Below are 17,896 nucleotides of genomic sequence, written 5' to 3'. Positions count from 1 at the left end.
TTTCCCCCACTGAGTCTCTTCTCACCTCTGCTTATCATATCCCTCCCTGAGCAGGATTCAGCCTTCTTCAGCATGAAGAGATTCCCAGATTCCTTAATAGGCAATGCAATGGGAACTACCACAACATTGCTCTTACAGACACTGTGTTAGATATTTTCTGTACATTATCTCATTTAATCTTCATCTCCTACCTATTAGCTGGGCATAGTTGAAGACAATTTGTGGCTTTTTGCCTGTCACAGAGAATGTGCAGGTCGCCCATAACATTGCTGACAGTTCTCTTAACTGGTCATGTTTGTGTTTCCCTCCACTATTTCTTCTTAGTCGATATCTTTTCCCTTTACTAGCACAGATACTTCCCCCCAAATCTCAACCCCTGACTGTCTAACCCATTCTCACTCAAAATCTCCAAATATCTAGCATGACTACTGAGAGGAGATAGCATTTCAGCTGACTTTTGAAGAAAGGATAGAATTTGAAAGGATATTAATCTATTAAGGAAGGGTATTTTTGGTGGGACAGAAAATAATATCTGACTTGACTGAAATCTAAAGGAAGGCTAGGATAATTAGACCATATTTCAGAAATTTGTCTTTACGTCTCAGAAATGCAGATTCGCTATAAACATAGTAAATACAAGTATAGTTCATATAAGTAGAACCATAATATTTTAAAGCCATCAAGAAATCTCAACATCGTCAAGCCTAATGTGTCCATTTATTTTTATAGTATATGTGGTAATGCTCTTTATTTCTTTCATTACTTATTTATTTTGGGGGTCCAATCTAGGACTTTGCCTATGTGAAATATGTACTCTACCACTGAGCTACACTCCCAGCCTGAAGTAGTTTTCTTTATCTATTTATTTATTTATTTCCATATTTTTGCAGGGCCAGGGATTGAACCCAGGGATGCTATACAACAGAGCTACATTCCAAGCCCTTTTTATTTTGAGATATGGTCTCATTCAGTTGTTGAGCCTGCTTGAACTTACAGTCCTCCTGCCTCAGTGTCCTGAGTCCCTGGAATGACAGGCATGTACTATTGTGCTCCAACATATCTGTTTTTAAGTGAGGAATCTAAGGCCTAAAAGACTGGGGCACTTGGAAATCAAGGCGATTAAAAATGGACATTAGCGTTTGACTACCCCGCTTGAAATTTCTACTTTGAAAAAGATTGTAGGATCTTGAACTTACCTTTGATTAAGTTTCCTCATCTATATAGTAGGGTAAATGGTGTAATCTGCTTCAGTGGGTTGTCATAAGAATTAACTGCTATGACATGTAAAAATATTGGTTTAATCAGTTTGAATTGTTATAACAGACTACCATAGACTGAGTGGTTTAAGCCACTTACTTCTTACAGTTCTCTGACATCAGAGTGCCAGCATGGTCAGAGTTCTGGTAAGAGCACTTGTACTTTTCCAGAGTGCACACTGCCAACTTCTTGTATCTTCACAATGGAAAGACAGTGAGAGAGTTCTCTGGGATCCCTTTTTATAAGGGCACTAATCCCATTCATGAAACTCCAACCATCCTGACATAATCACCTCTGAAAGGCCCCACTTCCTAAAACCATCAGGATTTCAACAGATATAATTTGGGGGTTCAGGGAAATTCATTCCATTATAAACATGAAATACAGGGGCAGTAGTAGAGTACTTGCCTAGCATGTATGAGGCACTGGGTTTGATCCTCAGCACCACAGAAAAATAAACTAATAAATACAATAAAGGTAATGTGTCCATTTAAAAAAAATGAAGCACACGCCTGGTATACGGTCAGTACTCAGTAAGGACAAGCAAATGTTATGATTTCCCATGGTATCCAACTAGTAGATACCAAAGCCAAAACTGGTTCCCCAAATTTTTAAGCCCTGCATTGCATGCAGTTATATCTTATGCTGATTGTTTCATGTCATCTGTGAAAATATGGTGCCCCTGTAGTTTACTGTTGAAAGAAGTTCTCATATACCTTTGTTCCAATTCCTGTGTATTTACTGCTTCCTGCTCTTGCCAACCCTGATTCCTCCCATCAATCTCAGCAATCCTGCCATACTGTAAAGTACCAGGGAAGTAGGGAGCATGAAAATTAGCCATGGACTTGTATTTCATAGTCAACCATATAGTTTATAAGATCTGATATAAAATCTTTCAAATTTAAATTTCAAAGGACCAAAAACTCATTGAATTAAAGGGATTTGGATGATCTGTTATTCCTTAGTCCACAGAGTATCACACCCACTAGCCTAAATTTTAGTAGGTTCTTACAGGGAATGAGAAAAAGCCTTTCCTTAAATTTAGGGTATCCAATTACACAACGAAATAGTGATGGATGACAACAATCTTCTTTTCCCTCTGCCTTTCCTTTTGTAGTCACTGGGCCCACTTTTCAAAACTCCCTCTTTCCCATGATCTTTATGCAGCCCACTGTCTTTGGACTGTAAGCATCTTGAGGCAATGAACCGCACCTGCCCTTTTGTCTCTAGAACCTCGCTCTGTGTCTGGAGCGAGACAGGTGCCCACACATGTTGAACTGACTTGAGCAATACCACACATACCAAAGGAATCCCTTTCTCCTGCCCTTCCAGATCTTGGTCTCTGTAGCAAGTTGTCATCCTGCTACACTAATTCACCGGAAAGCATGACAACAGCTGAATGTGAAATAAATGTGCATTTTACAACATAAAGTGCATTCGAAGAGGTTTATTTTAATGGTGTAAATCCAAGCAGTATTTTAAGAAGGCCAGGAAGACATTTTTTGAGCAGCTGGACTTTTCCAACACCTTCATGCCACACTACACAAACTGAAGCTTATCTCCTACAAATAAAGGCTATTTGACTTTCAGGGTCACACATTTTACTTTAGATTTCTTAAACTAATTTATGGACAGCATTGGTTCTACATATGGCTGAATTAATATCCTAAGTAATTTCTTAAAAAGGTATGATTTTCCTTAATCTTAAAAAAGTCAACAGTTTTCTCATTTTTCTCTTTTAATTTTAATCCAGGATTTCAATCTAATACTTTGATCACTCCATGTTCCCCACCCCCCCAGTACTGGGGAATTGAACTCAGGGCTATCACTGAGCTACATCCTCAACCCACTCAATGCTTCTTCAGTCCCTGAAATTTACCTTCTACATTTTCTACTTCCTTCACATGCCTTTTTTAGGAATCCAAAGGATCAATTTTAGATCAACTCTTCATTTGTAAAAGAAGAAACCGAGGCACAAAAACATTAGTGGCAGACTCTTGAGTTCCAGAAGCACCCATCCTATGCTCCCTACTGGTGAAACCATCATTGCCTGACTTCCCTATTTCTGCCGATCACCATCATTTCCACTGGGTCTTTTGGACTAAAATGAGTGATCTCTGACTCCTCCTTATCTTTAGGCCTCCACTTGCACTTCGGTTTGTCTCTTTTATCTTTTTAGTCTGAACTGGCCCCTAATTGAGGACATTTTTACTTGACAACTCTGTGGTTACAATAGATTGCTAAGGATTCCACTGTCTCCAACCTCTTCCTCTTACAGAGAGTAAGAGGAAGACCCAGAACCATCTTGATGTAACTCTAATTTTTAGTTATAACTGAATAGTGCTGTTTTGCCATATACAATCAAATTCAACCTTCATTTAGACTATCAATAAAGTATGAGTTTATTATTGTCCAGTCATTCCAATTCTGAAAAATATACTAACTTTGTGATCCACAAACTACGATGTTCTCAGTCTGTTAACTTGTGATATTATTAGTATATGGTCCTAATCCATAGTTATTTGAGGATTAAATACACGTAAAGCACTTAATAATAACAGTTGTGACAGCTGATAGTATTTGTTGAGGTCCTGCCATGACCATTATTTTGAGCTCCTTAAATGAAGTCTCTCACATCAACTCTATAGCATAGATACCATTATTATTCTCAGGCCCAGAGGAGTTAAGAAACTTTCCTAAGGTTAACCAACTAAGTTGCTGAACCAGAATTAAAAACTGAACAAAACTGTTCACCATAGTCTGATATCCAGAACTTCATAAATGACAGTTATTTTATTGTTATGTATTATGATTGTTACTTCATTCAATAAAGGAAATAACTTTTGTCTGCTTTCATTTCAGATTTCTTTCTGAAATTGAGCTTAGCACCACTTTAGCAAGAGAAGGATAATTCTTTATAATCAAATGTGCTAGATATCACTTGTTTCTACTTCCCAAAGAAAGGCAGGAAGGATAGTTAGGGGTTCTTGTACTGCCTGAGCCCTATAATCACCCTGGTCCTCCTCATCACCCCTCTGCCTTCCATAATATTCTCAATAAAATGGAAATCACACAGGAAATCTCTTACCAGGCATAGTTCATAGTGACAGGTCAAAAATTTGTTCTCTGATTATCCCTTATAGTTCTTCTAGGGCTTTCTCTTGGAGAGGACCTGAAAATTCTCTGCTTAGCTCTGTTTATTCTGCTATCTCAGACATTTATGCCTCAGAGGACAATTTAGGAAAGAGTCTCTCTCCAGTGCTTCCCTGCAAATAATTCTTTTGGTTTCTACTATAGTATATCATTTCCTTCCCTTAGTGCATGTTTTGATGATGGAGATGACTCCAAATGATCATCAAATGGTCTGATTTAACTGTCTTAAGCCCTTTGATGATGCTAAAAATAAACAAAAATGCTCTATTGCTGGTTTGGAACTCTCTTTCCAGGTGTTCCATGAATTCTTTGGCCCATTACATTTCTGCACCTTATGTGATACATCATGCCTTCTCTGCTCTCTTGCTATTCTCAAGTGTGTGTGTGTGTGTGTGCTTCCCCCTAAGCATCTGGTTGTTTATGTTTGAACATCTGGTCTTTTTGATTCATAGCAAAAATTGACCTTGGCCTTCTAATAATGAGATTTTTATAGATTCTAGAATCATAAAACTTTAAAGCCGGAAGGACTTTTGTAGATAATAGAGGGCAACAGATTCCTTTTATAGTGAAGAACCAAAGACCCAGAGAAACCAAGTATCAAGAGCAAAGCTACACAGCCCATGGCAGGAGGAAGCTAGAACCAGCCCCAAGACATTTGCTTCATTTGTTTCTTATGAGACGAATTTGGATATCTGGAAATAATAAATGAGGAATTGAAAAGTATTGTCTCCTAAAATGTTTAAGTCTTTATATTGGTGGTTTTCTTAATACATTTCTAGGAGGCACAGAAGAACAGGACTTCCATGATTAAAAAAACTCAGGCATAACAAGAGTTACAGATTTGGAACTGTATCCTTAGTGGATCACTCTGTGGTATTTGGTACATTACTTGTGCTCAGTAAATTCTCAACAATATTGATGGCAACAATGGTTAGTGATGACCCAGTCCCATATTTCTCTGCTCTCAGTACTTTCCTAATACTTTGTTCTCCATAGTCCCTGCTATTTCTGGATTTCAAGCCTTCTGGATGCCTGGCTCATGCACCTAGTTTAGAGTTCTTTATGAGAGCATTGGCTGCACATTATCTGTCTTCTATAGTAATGATGATGGAGATGACTTCAAATGGTTGGAGATCTATCCCCAATCATACACACATACTTTGAAACCTTTCTAAACTTGAGGAAGTGTGTTCCTAAAGTTTTACCAGTTACTACACAAAAGAAGCATTTTCTGGTCAAATAATTTTGGGAAAATACTGGATGAAACAAAATTAAACAGTTTAGAATTGATTTCCTTTGTTCTTAAGGAATTCTCAGGTCTTTAAAACACTAATGTAAATCCTGAATTTCTTTTTTTAATATTTTATTTTATTTTATATATTTTTAAAAATTTTTTCGTCAACAAATCATTTATAAAGGAGCAATCCATAGACTGTGAAAAAACATTTGCACTACACATACTTATTTACAAAATATACAAAGACTGAAAAACTCAATAATCAGCAAGTAATGCAATTAAAAATTAACAAAATACATAAACAGACATTTCATTGGAGAGGATAAGGAAATGGCAAATAAGCATATGAAAACATACCCAGCATTATTTACTGTTAGAGAATTCCACATTAAAACCATAAGAGATTGCCTATGGTATAGTACCATACATATACATGTTTATATTATTTTTATTTGCAAAATAAAGTGTTAACAAACAATAACATAAATCTGTTGCTGTGTACCATATGATAAATGAGAGAATGAACAATTGCAGCAAAAGCATTCCAACAATCTTCTCTCTGACAACAGGACTATTCAACCCATTTTCCAAAATATTACATCATTAAGCCTATCATTTATCTAATTTTCCATTGACCTCCAGGTCAGGTGTTCTTTTTTTCAACAATATCAATAATTAATTTAAATATAAATGATCTAGATATTGTAATTAAAAGGTATAAATGTTCAACATGTGTAGAAAAATAAACAATAATGATATACTATATACATATGCCACATTTTAAATATCAATACATCAATAAGTTAAAAGCAAAAGAAGGGGAAAATAAGCATGAGAAATCTGAAGTAGAGCTATTAACATAAAATAGATTTCAAGAAAAAGTATTTTCAGAGATAAAGGGGAACATTTTATAACCATAAGAGTGTAACTTCTTCAAGAAAGTATATAATCCTAAATGTGTATGTATCTACTAACAAAATTTCAAAATATATGAAGTAAAAATTACTAAAACTAGAAAAACAAATCCACAATCATGTTTGGAGATTTTAAGCCCCCTAATTTTGCTGGAAGAAGTAATGACTTAGGAGTTTTAACAACATTATCAGCCACCTTGACCTATTTGTTATTTATAGAGAACTATACACAAAAATGACAGCTAGAAAATTAATAAGGATAGACTATATTCTGTCATAAAATAAGCTTTGAGAAATTTCTAAAAATTGAAATCATGCAGACTGTGTTTCCTGCATGATTTATTACATTAGAAATCAACCACCTTAAGATATATAAAACCTCACCCCCAACTCTCAACTACTTCAAAATTAAAGGGCACACTTATAAATATCTCACAGATCAAAGAAGAAAGCACAAAAAAAAGTAAATAAAAAGTGTTTTGAACTAAGTGACAATAAAAGCTTAAAATATCAGAATCTCTGGGATGAAATAGTACTCAGATGTACACTAAAAACTTATAAAGTATTTGTATCAGAAAGAAGCTAGATTAATAACCAAATTATTTTCAAATTAGGTAATAGGTAGAAAAAAATAAGAGTAGGTGCAGAAATATGTGAAATAGAAAAGAAATAATACAACTAAAAGTTGATAAAAATCTAAGGAAAAAAAAACAAGAAAATATATCAATGGAAAGGGAGCTATCAAAACAACCCTACAGATGCTAAAACTGTAATAAGATAATATTACAATTGTATAATTTCAATTATATAGCTTACATAACTTGGTCTATTTTAGAGAATAGAAACCCCTGCTTCTTTATATGATACATGTGAGTGATATGTTTTTCCCATTCTTTCACCTTTAGTCTATAGATGACTTTGCTTATGAGGTGAGTCTCTTGAAGACAGCATATTGTTGGGTTTTGTTTTTCAATTCAATCTGCTAGTCGGTGTCTTTTGATTGTTGAATTTAGACTGTTAATGTTCAAGATTATTATCGAGATATGATTTGTGTTCCTGGTCATTTTCTTTTATTTTTAGTTTTTAATTTGAATTAGTTTATCTTTTGATTGACTATTCCTTTGGTGTAGCTCCTCCCTTTGCTGGTTTTCACTATTTTTTTTATTTCATCTTCATGGAATATTTTGTTGAGAATATTCCAAAGTGCAGGATTTTTGGTTGCAAATGCTTTTAATTTTTGTTTATCATGGAAGGTTTTTGTTTCATCTTCAAATCTGAAGCTTAATTTTGCTGGGTGTAGGATTCTTAGTTATCATCCATTTTCTTTCAGAACTTGATATGAGTTATTCCACGACCTCCTAGTTTTAAGGGTCTAGATTGAGAAATCAGTTGAGATCCAAATTGGTTTCCCCCACATGTAATCTGATATTTTTCTCTTGCAGTCTTTAAAATTTTATCCATATTCTGTATGCTAGGCATTTTCATTATAATGTGCTTTGATGTGGGTCTGTTGTAATTTTGGAGTCCTGTAAGCTTCTTGTATTTGATTTTCCATTTCATTCTTTTATATAAATATATATAATTTTTTTTTTTTTTAGTTGTTGATGGACCTTTATTTTCTTTCTTTCTTTATATGTGGTGCAGAGAATCAAACTCAGTGTCTCACACATGCTAGGCAAGCACTCTACCACTGAGCCACGACCCCAGCCCTCCATTTCATTCTTTAGATTTGGGAAATTTTCTGATATTATTTCATTGAAAAGATTGTGTATTCCTTTGCACCTTCATCTATCCGGATAAATCTTAAATTTGATCTTTTTTTTTCATTCAATAAATATTTACTGAAATATTTGTGAAGGCATAAAAACATATAGAGGCACAGCATAGGATTTGAGATGAGTCTGGAAAAATATGTTGGATTTAGACTGAGAGGAAAAGGCATGGAACTTGGAATTAGGAACAGATGAAAACCTAATTTTGGTCTTTTCATGTTATCCCATAATTCTTAGAAGTTCTGTTCATGGTTTCTTGCCATCTTCTCTTCATGGTCAACTTTATTTTCAAGATTATATATTTTGTCTTCATTGCCTAATTTTCTGTCTTCCATGTGGTCTAGTCTGTTGATGATGCTTTCTATTGAATTTTTAATTTGGTTTATTGTTTCCTTTATTTCAAGGATTTCTGTTTGTTTTCAGAATCTCTATCTCTTTATTGAAGTGATCTTTTGCTACCTGTATTTGCTCTCTTACATCATTCTTTACTTTGCAGATCAGTTTAACTGTGTACATTCTAAACTCCTTCTCAGACATTTCTTCCACTGTGGTATCAATGAATTCTGTATGGAGTATCTTGGTTTGCTTGGGGGGATTTGTTCCCTTGCTTTTTCATGTTGTTTGTGTGTCTTTCCATCTAATAGTATGGATCTGAGGCAGTAGAGTTTCTACCCTGTGGACTTATAGTGTCCTTGAATATTTCCAGTATCTCACTGTTTAGGGGGAGAGAAATAACAACAATCAGAGCAAACAATTTACAAGCATTAAATCAAATAGTTCCTACTGTGACATCTACAATGTTAATTACAAAATAATTATCACATAATGCCTATAATAAAAATAGCAAATTTGCAAAAGAGTTTACATTAAAAAATGGTGGACAGGGAAAGAATAGAAGTGATTTAGGATATCATAATTATGAGGGAGGAGGAGAGAAGATAGAAGTAGAAGAATAAAGGAAGAGTGAAAGAGAGAACAATAGGGATTGGCTGTTAGTAGAAGAAAAGAGAAAATCAAGGGAAATAGGAGAAAAAATATATATAAAGCAAAAATTTAAATAATAAAATTAAAAATGAAAATAAAAGAATACAAATCAAAATTAACTATACTAATCAAATATACTAGTTCACAAAAAACAACCCATGGAAAATAATTGGCTTCAAAAATGCTAGAGATGAGAAGGAAAAAAATATAGGAAACTGTATAAATGTCCATGTATCATTAAGGTCAAAATTAAACAGTGAAAAGAAATTTTTAAAAATCTTGATGAAAAATTAGAGAATTCTTTCTGTTGGAGTTCAAAATATTCTCAGTTTCTCTTCTCAGCAGTTTTAGGTAGGATCTCTAAATCCTGAATTTCTGAGGGGAGTGTTATGGTTCAGATGTGAGGTGTCCCCTCCAAAAGCTCATGGGAGTCAATTCAGGAATGTTCAGAGGTAAAGTGATTAAATTATAAGGATGGTAACCTAATCAGTGGATTGACCCATTTGATGGATTAATAATTTGAATGGATTAACTGGGTGGTAACTATAGGCAGGTGGAGCATGAGAAGAGGAAATAGGTCACTGAGGACATGTCTTTGGGGTTCATATTTTGTCCCTAATGCCTGGCTCTCCACTTCCTGCCTGCCAGGAGCTGAGCAGCTTTCCTCTGCCACACCCTTATACCATGATATTCCACCTCACCTTGGGTCAGAGTAATGGAGTTGGTTGACTGAATCTTTGAAAATTTGAGCCCCAAATAAATTTTTCCTTCTCTAAGTTGTTCTTGTCAGGTATTTTGGTCACAGCAACAAAAAGCTGACTAACAATTTTTGGGAGGATGGAGAGTGATAAAATACATAGAACTCCTGAAACATATTTAATCATAAAATCATTTATTGACTGAAACTCTTCCTAATGGGATTAATACAACATGGAACAAACTATGGGAAATGTTAAATATTCTTTGAATTTCAATTAGATACTCATTTTTTTCTAAAACTGTTTTAAATGATAATATGCCTTTCCCTGTGTCTCTTCCTCTTATTTATTATTTCAGGACTTAGGTGCTATTATTTTTCAACCTGAATTTCTGCAGACAGAAATCATAGGTTGTTTAAATCTGACCTCATATGCAAGCTGCTCAATTCCCATAATCATTTTGGCTGTTCTGTTTTACACAGTTTTCAAAGTGCAGAGTTAAAAAGTTAATTAACTAATAGCAATGAAAACTAGAATTTATTGAGTGTATCCTGTGGACTATACATCATGCTAACAGCTTTACCTGTAACATACTATATTTCATGGCAATATTATGAAGTAGTTATCATTAACATTTCCATTGTGCACACAGGAATCTGAAGAGAGTTTTAAGTAACATTGTCCAAGTAGGTCCCATTTCTAAGAGAGGATTGGAAATGGGATTAGAATTTGTGTTTTAGTCTTAGCTATTATCTGGCATTACATTTCCAGAGTTGGTTTTATTTTTAAATAAATGTAGTACCACCTCCTGACAGAGAATCCTGTAAGAGCAAAGGCCTCTCAATACAACCTTGGATGCTTGCACAGCACCTGCCAAGCTGTAGCCAATCTCATTTGGAATAAGGGATTAGGCAACTTGCTCAAACTATTCAGGTAGTGGAAGCTGAACCCACGTTTTGAAACTATCTCCATCATACACACGAATTTTTCATCAGGACCATGCCCAGTGTACCAGTTGAGTTCTCCCTTTCCTTGAAGGTCAATTTCTCTGGTCTTTTGAGTATCCCAACTACAAAATTTTGTCCACCTTAGCCCCCACATTCCTTCTGCCCTCCCCCAAACACACAACAGTCTTAAACCTATTAACTAAATTTACCAGCAAATGGTTAATGACTTAGAAAACAAGAAAGCACTCGTTACCTTAAAATTTTTTGTTTGCTGATTTTATTGGTGGTGTTAGGACGATCCTCTCAACCCAGGCATTTTCTGCTTGGGAACCCTCTCAGATGTCCAGATTTCTCAATTTAAACTAAAAACGCCATGATAAGCCCCTGGGTCGGGGCACAGAGCTGGGTGCACAACCAACTGTTCCGCAGTTACGTTAGTCCCACGCGCTTCCCAAGTTTTGGCGGTTGGAAGCACCAGGTAGTTTTTTAGGAAAGTCGGGCCGTCAGAGGGCATTTATGGGATAAACGTGGCCACCTCCTCAGGGAGATCTTCAGATCTGCAGAGAGGCTGCGTCCTGGACCTGCAAAGAGTGGCCAAAACTCCTGTGGATCACTGGGTTGCGGATGGCCGGACGCCATCTAGCAAAGACTGTAGTGACTGTGTCTCTCTCTGTGACCTTGGCCTCTGTAGCAGTCAGACCCAGCAGCCGCCCCAACATCCAGGCCAGCGGGAGTCCGTTTTCCTCCGGTGGGTTTCTTCTAAACTTTGTCATGTCGGGTTCGAACTTTACTGAGGTGAACCCGCACAAAAAGTCCAGGACATCTCCATACCCTGGCTCTAATGTGGAGCGAAGCGAGGTCCCCAATGAGAAAGTCAGCTGGTTGGTTGAGTGGCGAGAGTATAGCCCGGTGGAGTACACGGCCCGCTCGGTTTTGGCTGGGCCCATATGGGCAGACCCCCAGGTGGGTGAAAGGAGCTTCTCTCCCAAATTCAACGAAAAGGATGGGCTTGTAGAGAGAAGGAGCCAGAATGGCTTATATGAAGTTGAAAATGGTAGACCCAGAAATCCTGCAGGTCGGACAGGGCTGGCTGGCAGAGGGCTTTTGGGGCGCTGGGGCCCCAATCATGCTGCAGATCCCATCTTAACGCGGTGGAAAAGGGACGCCAAGGGAAACACAGTTATCCATCCTGTTTCTGGGAAAAACGTGCTGCAATTTGTAGCCATCAAAAGGAAGGATTGTGGTGAATGGGCAATCCCAGGGGGGATGGTGGATCCAGGAGAGAAGATTAGCACCACGCTGAAGAGAGAATTTGGTGAGGAAGCCATGAACTCCTTACAGAAATCTAGAGCAGAAAGGCAGGAGCTGGAGAAAGACTTGCACAGACTTTTCAGCCAGGAACATTTTGTGGTCTATCAAGGCTATGTGGATGATCCTCGGAACACAGATAATGCGTGGATGGAGACAGAGGCTGTGAACTACCATGATGAAACAGGGGAAATAATGGACCATCTTCCCCTGAAAGCTGGTGATGATGCCAAGGAAGTTAAGTGGGTAGATGTTAACGATAAGCTCAAGCTTTATGCCAGCCACTCCCGATTTATCCAACTTGTGGCTGAGAAAAGAGGTGCCCACTGGAGTGAGGAGCTGTGACCTGTCATGGAGGTACAAAGGGGCGTAAGAAACAAACAGCACAGAATTCCCACTAAACAGGGCAGTGGGAATTGGACCACCTCTTTAATCATTTACCTATTTGCATAGTGTGAAAGCTTCCTTATCAGGGAATAAATAGTAGACAAATATGGAAGAATGGGATCATAACCCTTTGGCTTTCCAGTTAGAAGAGGAAGAACAGAGTCACATGTTGTTTGTTGTATACATAGTTTAAACCATTCATGTTCTTTGAAGAATTGTAGGTAAAATGAACATTAATGTTCTTTGAAGATTTGTAGGTAAAATAAAGATATCTTTATTTATCTTTATTTAGCAACCATAGCTGCTACTTAAGCCAGTTTGCATTGGTCAGTTCTTTCTCCTGATATGTTGGGATGTGGCCTCATCTAATGAATAATCTGATTTTTGTGAGAACATTCGTTTTCCAATTTTGTCTCATATGATCTTGTATTCATTGTTTGTGAGTATGAAAGTTTTGTGATTATTCTTATTTTTAGAACTTTTGAACCCGGCGAGAGAGAGAGAGAGAGAGAGAGAGAGAGAGAGAGAGAGAGAGATAGAGAGAGAGAGAGAGGAACAACAAAGTGAGCTTAAGAGTCAACCTTCTGTTTATTAGAATTTTTTTTTCTGTCTGAACGGAATAAACTGAGTCAGGACATTGGTTTCCTCAAATTTCAGAAGAGGACCCTACAAATGCAGATTCCTGCCATGAATAAGCTTTATTAGGAGATACATGTAATCTAAGCCTAATGAAAACACAGCTCACTCCTACTACCTTTTCTCAATTAAAAGCAAACAAAACCCCAAACTCCAGTATCCAACCATGTTTATGGTTGGGTTTCAAACATGGAGATGGCCCCTGACACCAAGAATAAAGGGATTACAATAGCAACGAGCAGGCCCAAAACAACTTTCTATCTTATCACATAAAATAAGTCAGTTAATTTTATTTACAACATATGGAAAATTAACTCGAAACACTCCAATGACCTTTTATGACTGTAGAAAAAATAAAGACTATTATAGGAGTTGGTAATCCCCAGGAAGATCAATACTGGCAGCCAACACAGACATTTCCCTTACTATGTGCAAACACCCTTTTAAGTACTTTCTTTACGGTGACTTGTTTATTCCTAAGGATCACCCTATGCAGAGGGCACACTTATGTTTCAGGTTGGGTTCCCTGGGAAACTGGGTCCAAGGGGGAGTTTAGCATGCAGGATGTTTATTAGTGGTCTTGGGATCAACACATAGAGAAGGAAGGAGGAGAAAGCAGGATTGGGCAGAGAGCCAGAGCCCACTGCATGCAGCTAGAGAGGCCCTGCTAGCTGGCCTACATTGTAACCACACAGGCAGGCCTTCCTTCATGCACCCTGTTGATCACTCAGGTGACTGCCCCTGGAATAAGATGTGATCTTAGGAGAGATGATTTCCTTAGCCAAGGCAATCCCCCCAAAAGAGCTAATAGCTGAGAAGGGGAGTCTGAAAAGGAGGGTTGTGGGGCACATCCCTATTTTATATAGCATATAACTGAAGTTATGGAACTTGAACAAAGTAATACAACTAGCTAAGTAGTGGAGGTGAGATCAGAGCACAGGCCATTGATATGGTTCCAGAACCACAGCCTTGACCAGTATCTCCTAGTCTCTGCAATAACTGCCCTCCTATCTGCCTCAGATTCCCTCTGCATTGTTCCTTTAAAGAAGAAATTATCACTTTATCTTTTCCTACATGCACATTTGGTCAGAGTCCCCTTTCTAAACTTGAAGGAGAGCTGCATGATTTCACTTGTTTTTCTCCTAAAAAACATTGTGTTTTTATGGGCTGTGACAATTGTAAAAAAGGTTCACTCATGGATGCCCATCATTGTTCATGCTCAGGAACAAATTTAATACATCACTTTTACTTGTGAATTCTACAACTACTTGTTTTCAAGACGGAGGCATTTGTCCTATTTATTAGTCTCATCTCAATAACTTTTCCAGGTGAGATAGGCCCCCTGTCTTTATTTGAATAATTGAAGTATCCAGTTGGCTTAACATTTTTTGAATGTTCCAAAACTTACTTCATTATCTTTTTAAAAATGTAAGCACAAAAAACCTCACTTTGCATTTACATATTTATTACATAACCATTGCAAAAAGATGAAATAATGAAAGTCTAAAAAATGCCTTGAATTTAAAATGTTCAGAATTCTTGTGTCCCTCTCTGCAAAACCCCCTGTTCTTTAATAATGCTTCCCTGATAAATAGCACCCAAATCCATCCAAGTTGGACAAGAAAACAAGGAATTATCTTCACACCTGTAGACAATCCATCTGCAAAATTTTGTCAGCTCTACCTCCAACAAACTCTTATCCAGAATCATTCACTGCTTTCAAACTTCACTGACTACCCTAATCAAGCCACCATCCCTCCTTGAGACTACTACAAAAACCTCCCAACAGGGCTCCCTTCTGCCACTCTTATCCTCCTATCAGTCATTTTTCACCAAAAATGAAATGACATTTTAAAGAAAACCAGTTGCATCATGTCCCACCTCTCTTAAGCCCATCCAATTGCTTCCTTTTGTACATAAAATACAAATTCCTCATGCCATCCTTCCTGTTTTAGACAATGCCTACTGCTGTAGGCTGACCTAGTAACATGCCATCCAGACACACTTCATCCTTGCTTCTGCTCCAGGGTCTTAGCTTTGCTTTTCCTTGCCTAAAAAAATCTTCATAAACTTGACTCATGTTTCATTCAAATAACACTCCCTCAAAGACCACCTAAAGTAGCTCACCCCATCTGTTCCTACTCCCTTATCCTGTTTTATTTTCTACATAGTATTTAGCACCACCTGAAATTGTCCGGTATGTTTTCTATCTACTTTATATGAGAAATAGAGTCCATCAGAGCAAGGAGTTTGCTTTATTGTCCACTGCTGTAGCCCCCTTACCAAAATAGTGTCTAGCATGTCAGCAAATTCTTTTGGAGAATTACTACTGTTAACAATTTTCTGTGTACTCTTCTTTAAAAAAAAAAAAATATAAATGTGAGCTTGGTGCAGTACTATACACCTAAAATCCCAGAAATTGAGGAAGCTGAAGCAGGAGGATTGAAAGTTAGAAGCTAACCTGGACAACTTAGCAAGACCCTATCTCAAAATAAAAATAAAAGGGAGAAAGACTGGGGGCGTTGTTCAGTGGTAGAATGCCCTGGGTTAAATCCCCAGTCTCTCTCTCTCTCTCTCTCTCTCTCTCTCTCTCTCTCTCTCTCTCTCTCTCTTTCTCTCTCTCTCTCTCTCTCTCTCTCTCTCTCTCACACACACACACACACACACACATACTTATAAAAGTGATTGTACACTTAGTCTAACTTGTTTTTAGAACTTTTTATTTTGAAATAATTTTAGATTTATTAAAACAGTACACAGGATTCCCATTTAATCCTTTACCCAGCTTCCCCAAATGTTATAAGCTAATTTATTGATAAGACAGTTACTGAAACCAGAAAATAAACACCGACTTAATGCTTTACACTATTAACTAGTTCAAAGATCTTGTTCAAAATTTGCCAACCTTTTCACTAATGTCCTTTTATGATTCTAAAACCCAAAGATTCCACATTTCATTTAATAGTGTTTTCTGGGTTTCTTCCAATCTGTAAAAGTTCTTCAATCTTTCTCTCTTTCATAATCATGACATTTTGAAGATACTGGTCAGTTTACTAGCAGAATGTCTTAGAATCTGAATTACCCTGATATTTCCTCATGAATAGACAGAGATTATATATTTGTGGCAAGAATATCACAGATATGATGTTGCTTGGTCAAACTTTTACATTGAAAAAAATTAAGGTAAAAATTTCAGTGTGATCATGTCTAGATAACAAATAGTATAAACTATATTTTTAAAACATTACTATGGAATTCCCAACATTGTACTATTTTTACCAGTATTATATATTTATGCATGCACACAATTGAATACATGTTTATCTAACTCTCCTACTCTTTCTCTGTAAGGGACTTGGTCAGGAGTGTCCAAATTTCATTGCATATTATCTTCATCCTTTTCCTTCAAGTTTCTGCTAAGATGACAGTTGAATGCTGTGCTATCCTGCCATATCAGTTGCCTATATTTACACACACACACAGTGCTGCAAATAATTCCCCTGGTAACTTAAAACAACAAACATTTAATTAGTTCATGAATTTAAAGGTTGATAATTAGGTTTGAATGGATAGTTTTTCTGGTCATCATTGAGCTCATTCACATGTCTGAGAATTGGCTGGTTGTTGACTCCTCTGGGGTGACTTCAGATGGAATGAATGACAAGAATCTTCTCTGTATCACATAACTCTCATTCTCTATCAGCTAATCCAGGCAGGTTCTCGTGGCAATGCAGAGGAGCAAAGGTGAAGTGGAAACATGCATGGACTTTTGAGTCTCAGGCTCAAGTCACCAAGGCACTGAGTCCTGGGCTCAAGTTCCAGGCATCAAGTCACTTTGCTGCACCCTCCTGAACAAAGCAAGTCACAAGATAAATCTAGATTCAGTGGATGGGGAAATGATTCTCTCTATGAGAGGAAATGGAAAGTCATGTGGAAAAGGGTGTAGGTACAGAGAGGGGTGAAGAATCTGGGCCATTCACACCCTCATGAATCCTACATCCATTGTGTTTTTCTAACAACTTTGTAGAGATACAATTCACACATTGTACAATTCACCTGCTTAGAGTGTATATAGTTCAATGATTTTTACCCCATTCACACGATTGTGCATTGATCACCACAACCACTTTTAGAATATTTTCATCACCCTCAAAAGAAACCCTAGATCCATTTTTGGTTATTCCCATTTCCCTTCCAAATCTCCACTCCAAGGCAGTCATCAATCTACTTTCTGTCTTATGGTTTCACCTCTTCTGGACATTTAAAGTAAGTGAAATCATACAAGATCTGGTCCTTTATGCCGGGCTTCTTTCACTTAGCAAGTTTTCAAGGTTCATCCTTGTCACATGTATCAATATTTCATTCTTTTTTTGTTTGTTTGTTTAATTTCCAAATACTCTTTCATTGTAGTCATATAACACATTTTATTAATCCACTCATTAGTTGATGGACATTTGTGTTGTTTTTACTTTCTGGCTATTATGAATAATGCTGCTATGGATGTTCATGTACAAGTTTTTGTGTGGACATATGTTTTCATTTCTCTTGACTACATGTTTAGAAGTAGAATTGTTGGCTCATATGGTAACTCTATGTTTAACGT

At 36.9% G+C, this 17,896-nt stretch overlaps 1 protein-coding gene across 1 annotated transcript; it reads left to right on the top strand.

Moving 5' to 3' along the window:
- The first annotated feature begins 11,586 nt into the window (after window positions 1-11,586).
- LOC124985767 (ADP-ribose pyrophosphatase, mitochondrial-like) lies at window positions 11,587-12,615 on the top strand. Its single transcript, XM_047554383.1, has one exon. It carries the CDS (start codon window positions 11,587-11,589, stop codon window positions 12,613-12,615), a length of 1,029 nt encoding a protein of 342 aa, XP_047410339.1.
- Window positions 12,616-17,896: the final 5,281 nt, after the last annotated feature.

This window comes from Sciurus carolinensis, chromosome 5 (assembly GCF_902686445.1).
Source record: "Sciurus carolinensis chromosome 5, mSciCar1.2, whole genome shotgun sequence".
Taxonomy (NCBI): Eukaryota; Metazoa; Chordata; class Mammalia; order Rodentia; family Sciuridae; genus Sciurus; species Sciurus carolinensis.
The sequence above is the reverse complement of the archived record's forward strand: the minus strand, read 5'-3'. Positions and strand labels throughout refer to the sequence as shown.

Coding starts and splice junctions, on each gene's coding strand:
- LOC124985767 (XM_047554383.1), top strand. CDS start 11,587: ATGGCCGGACGCCATCTAGCAAAGACTGTAGTGACTGTGTCTCTCTCT.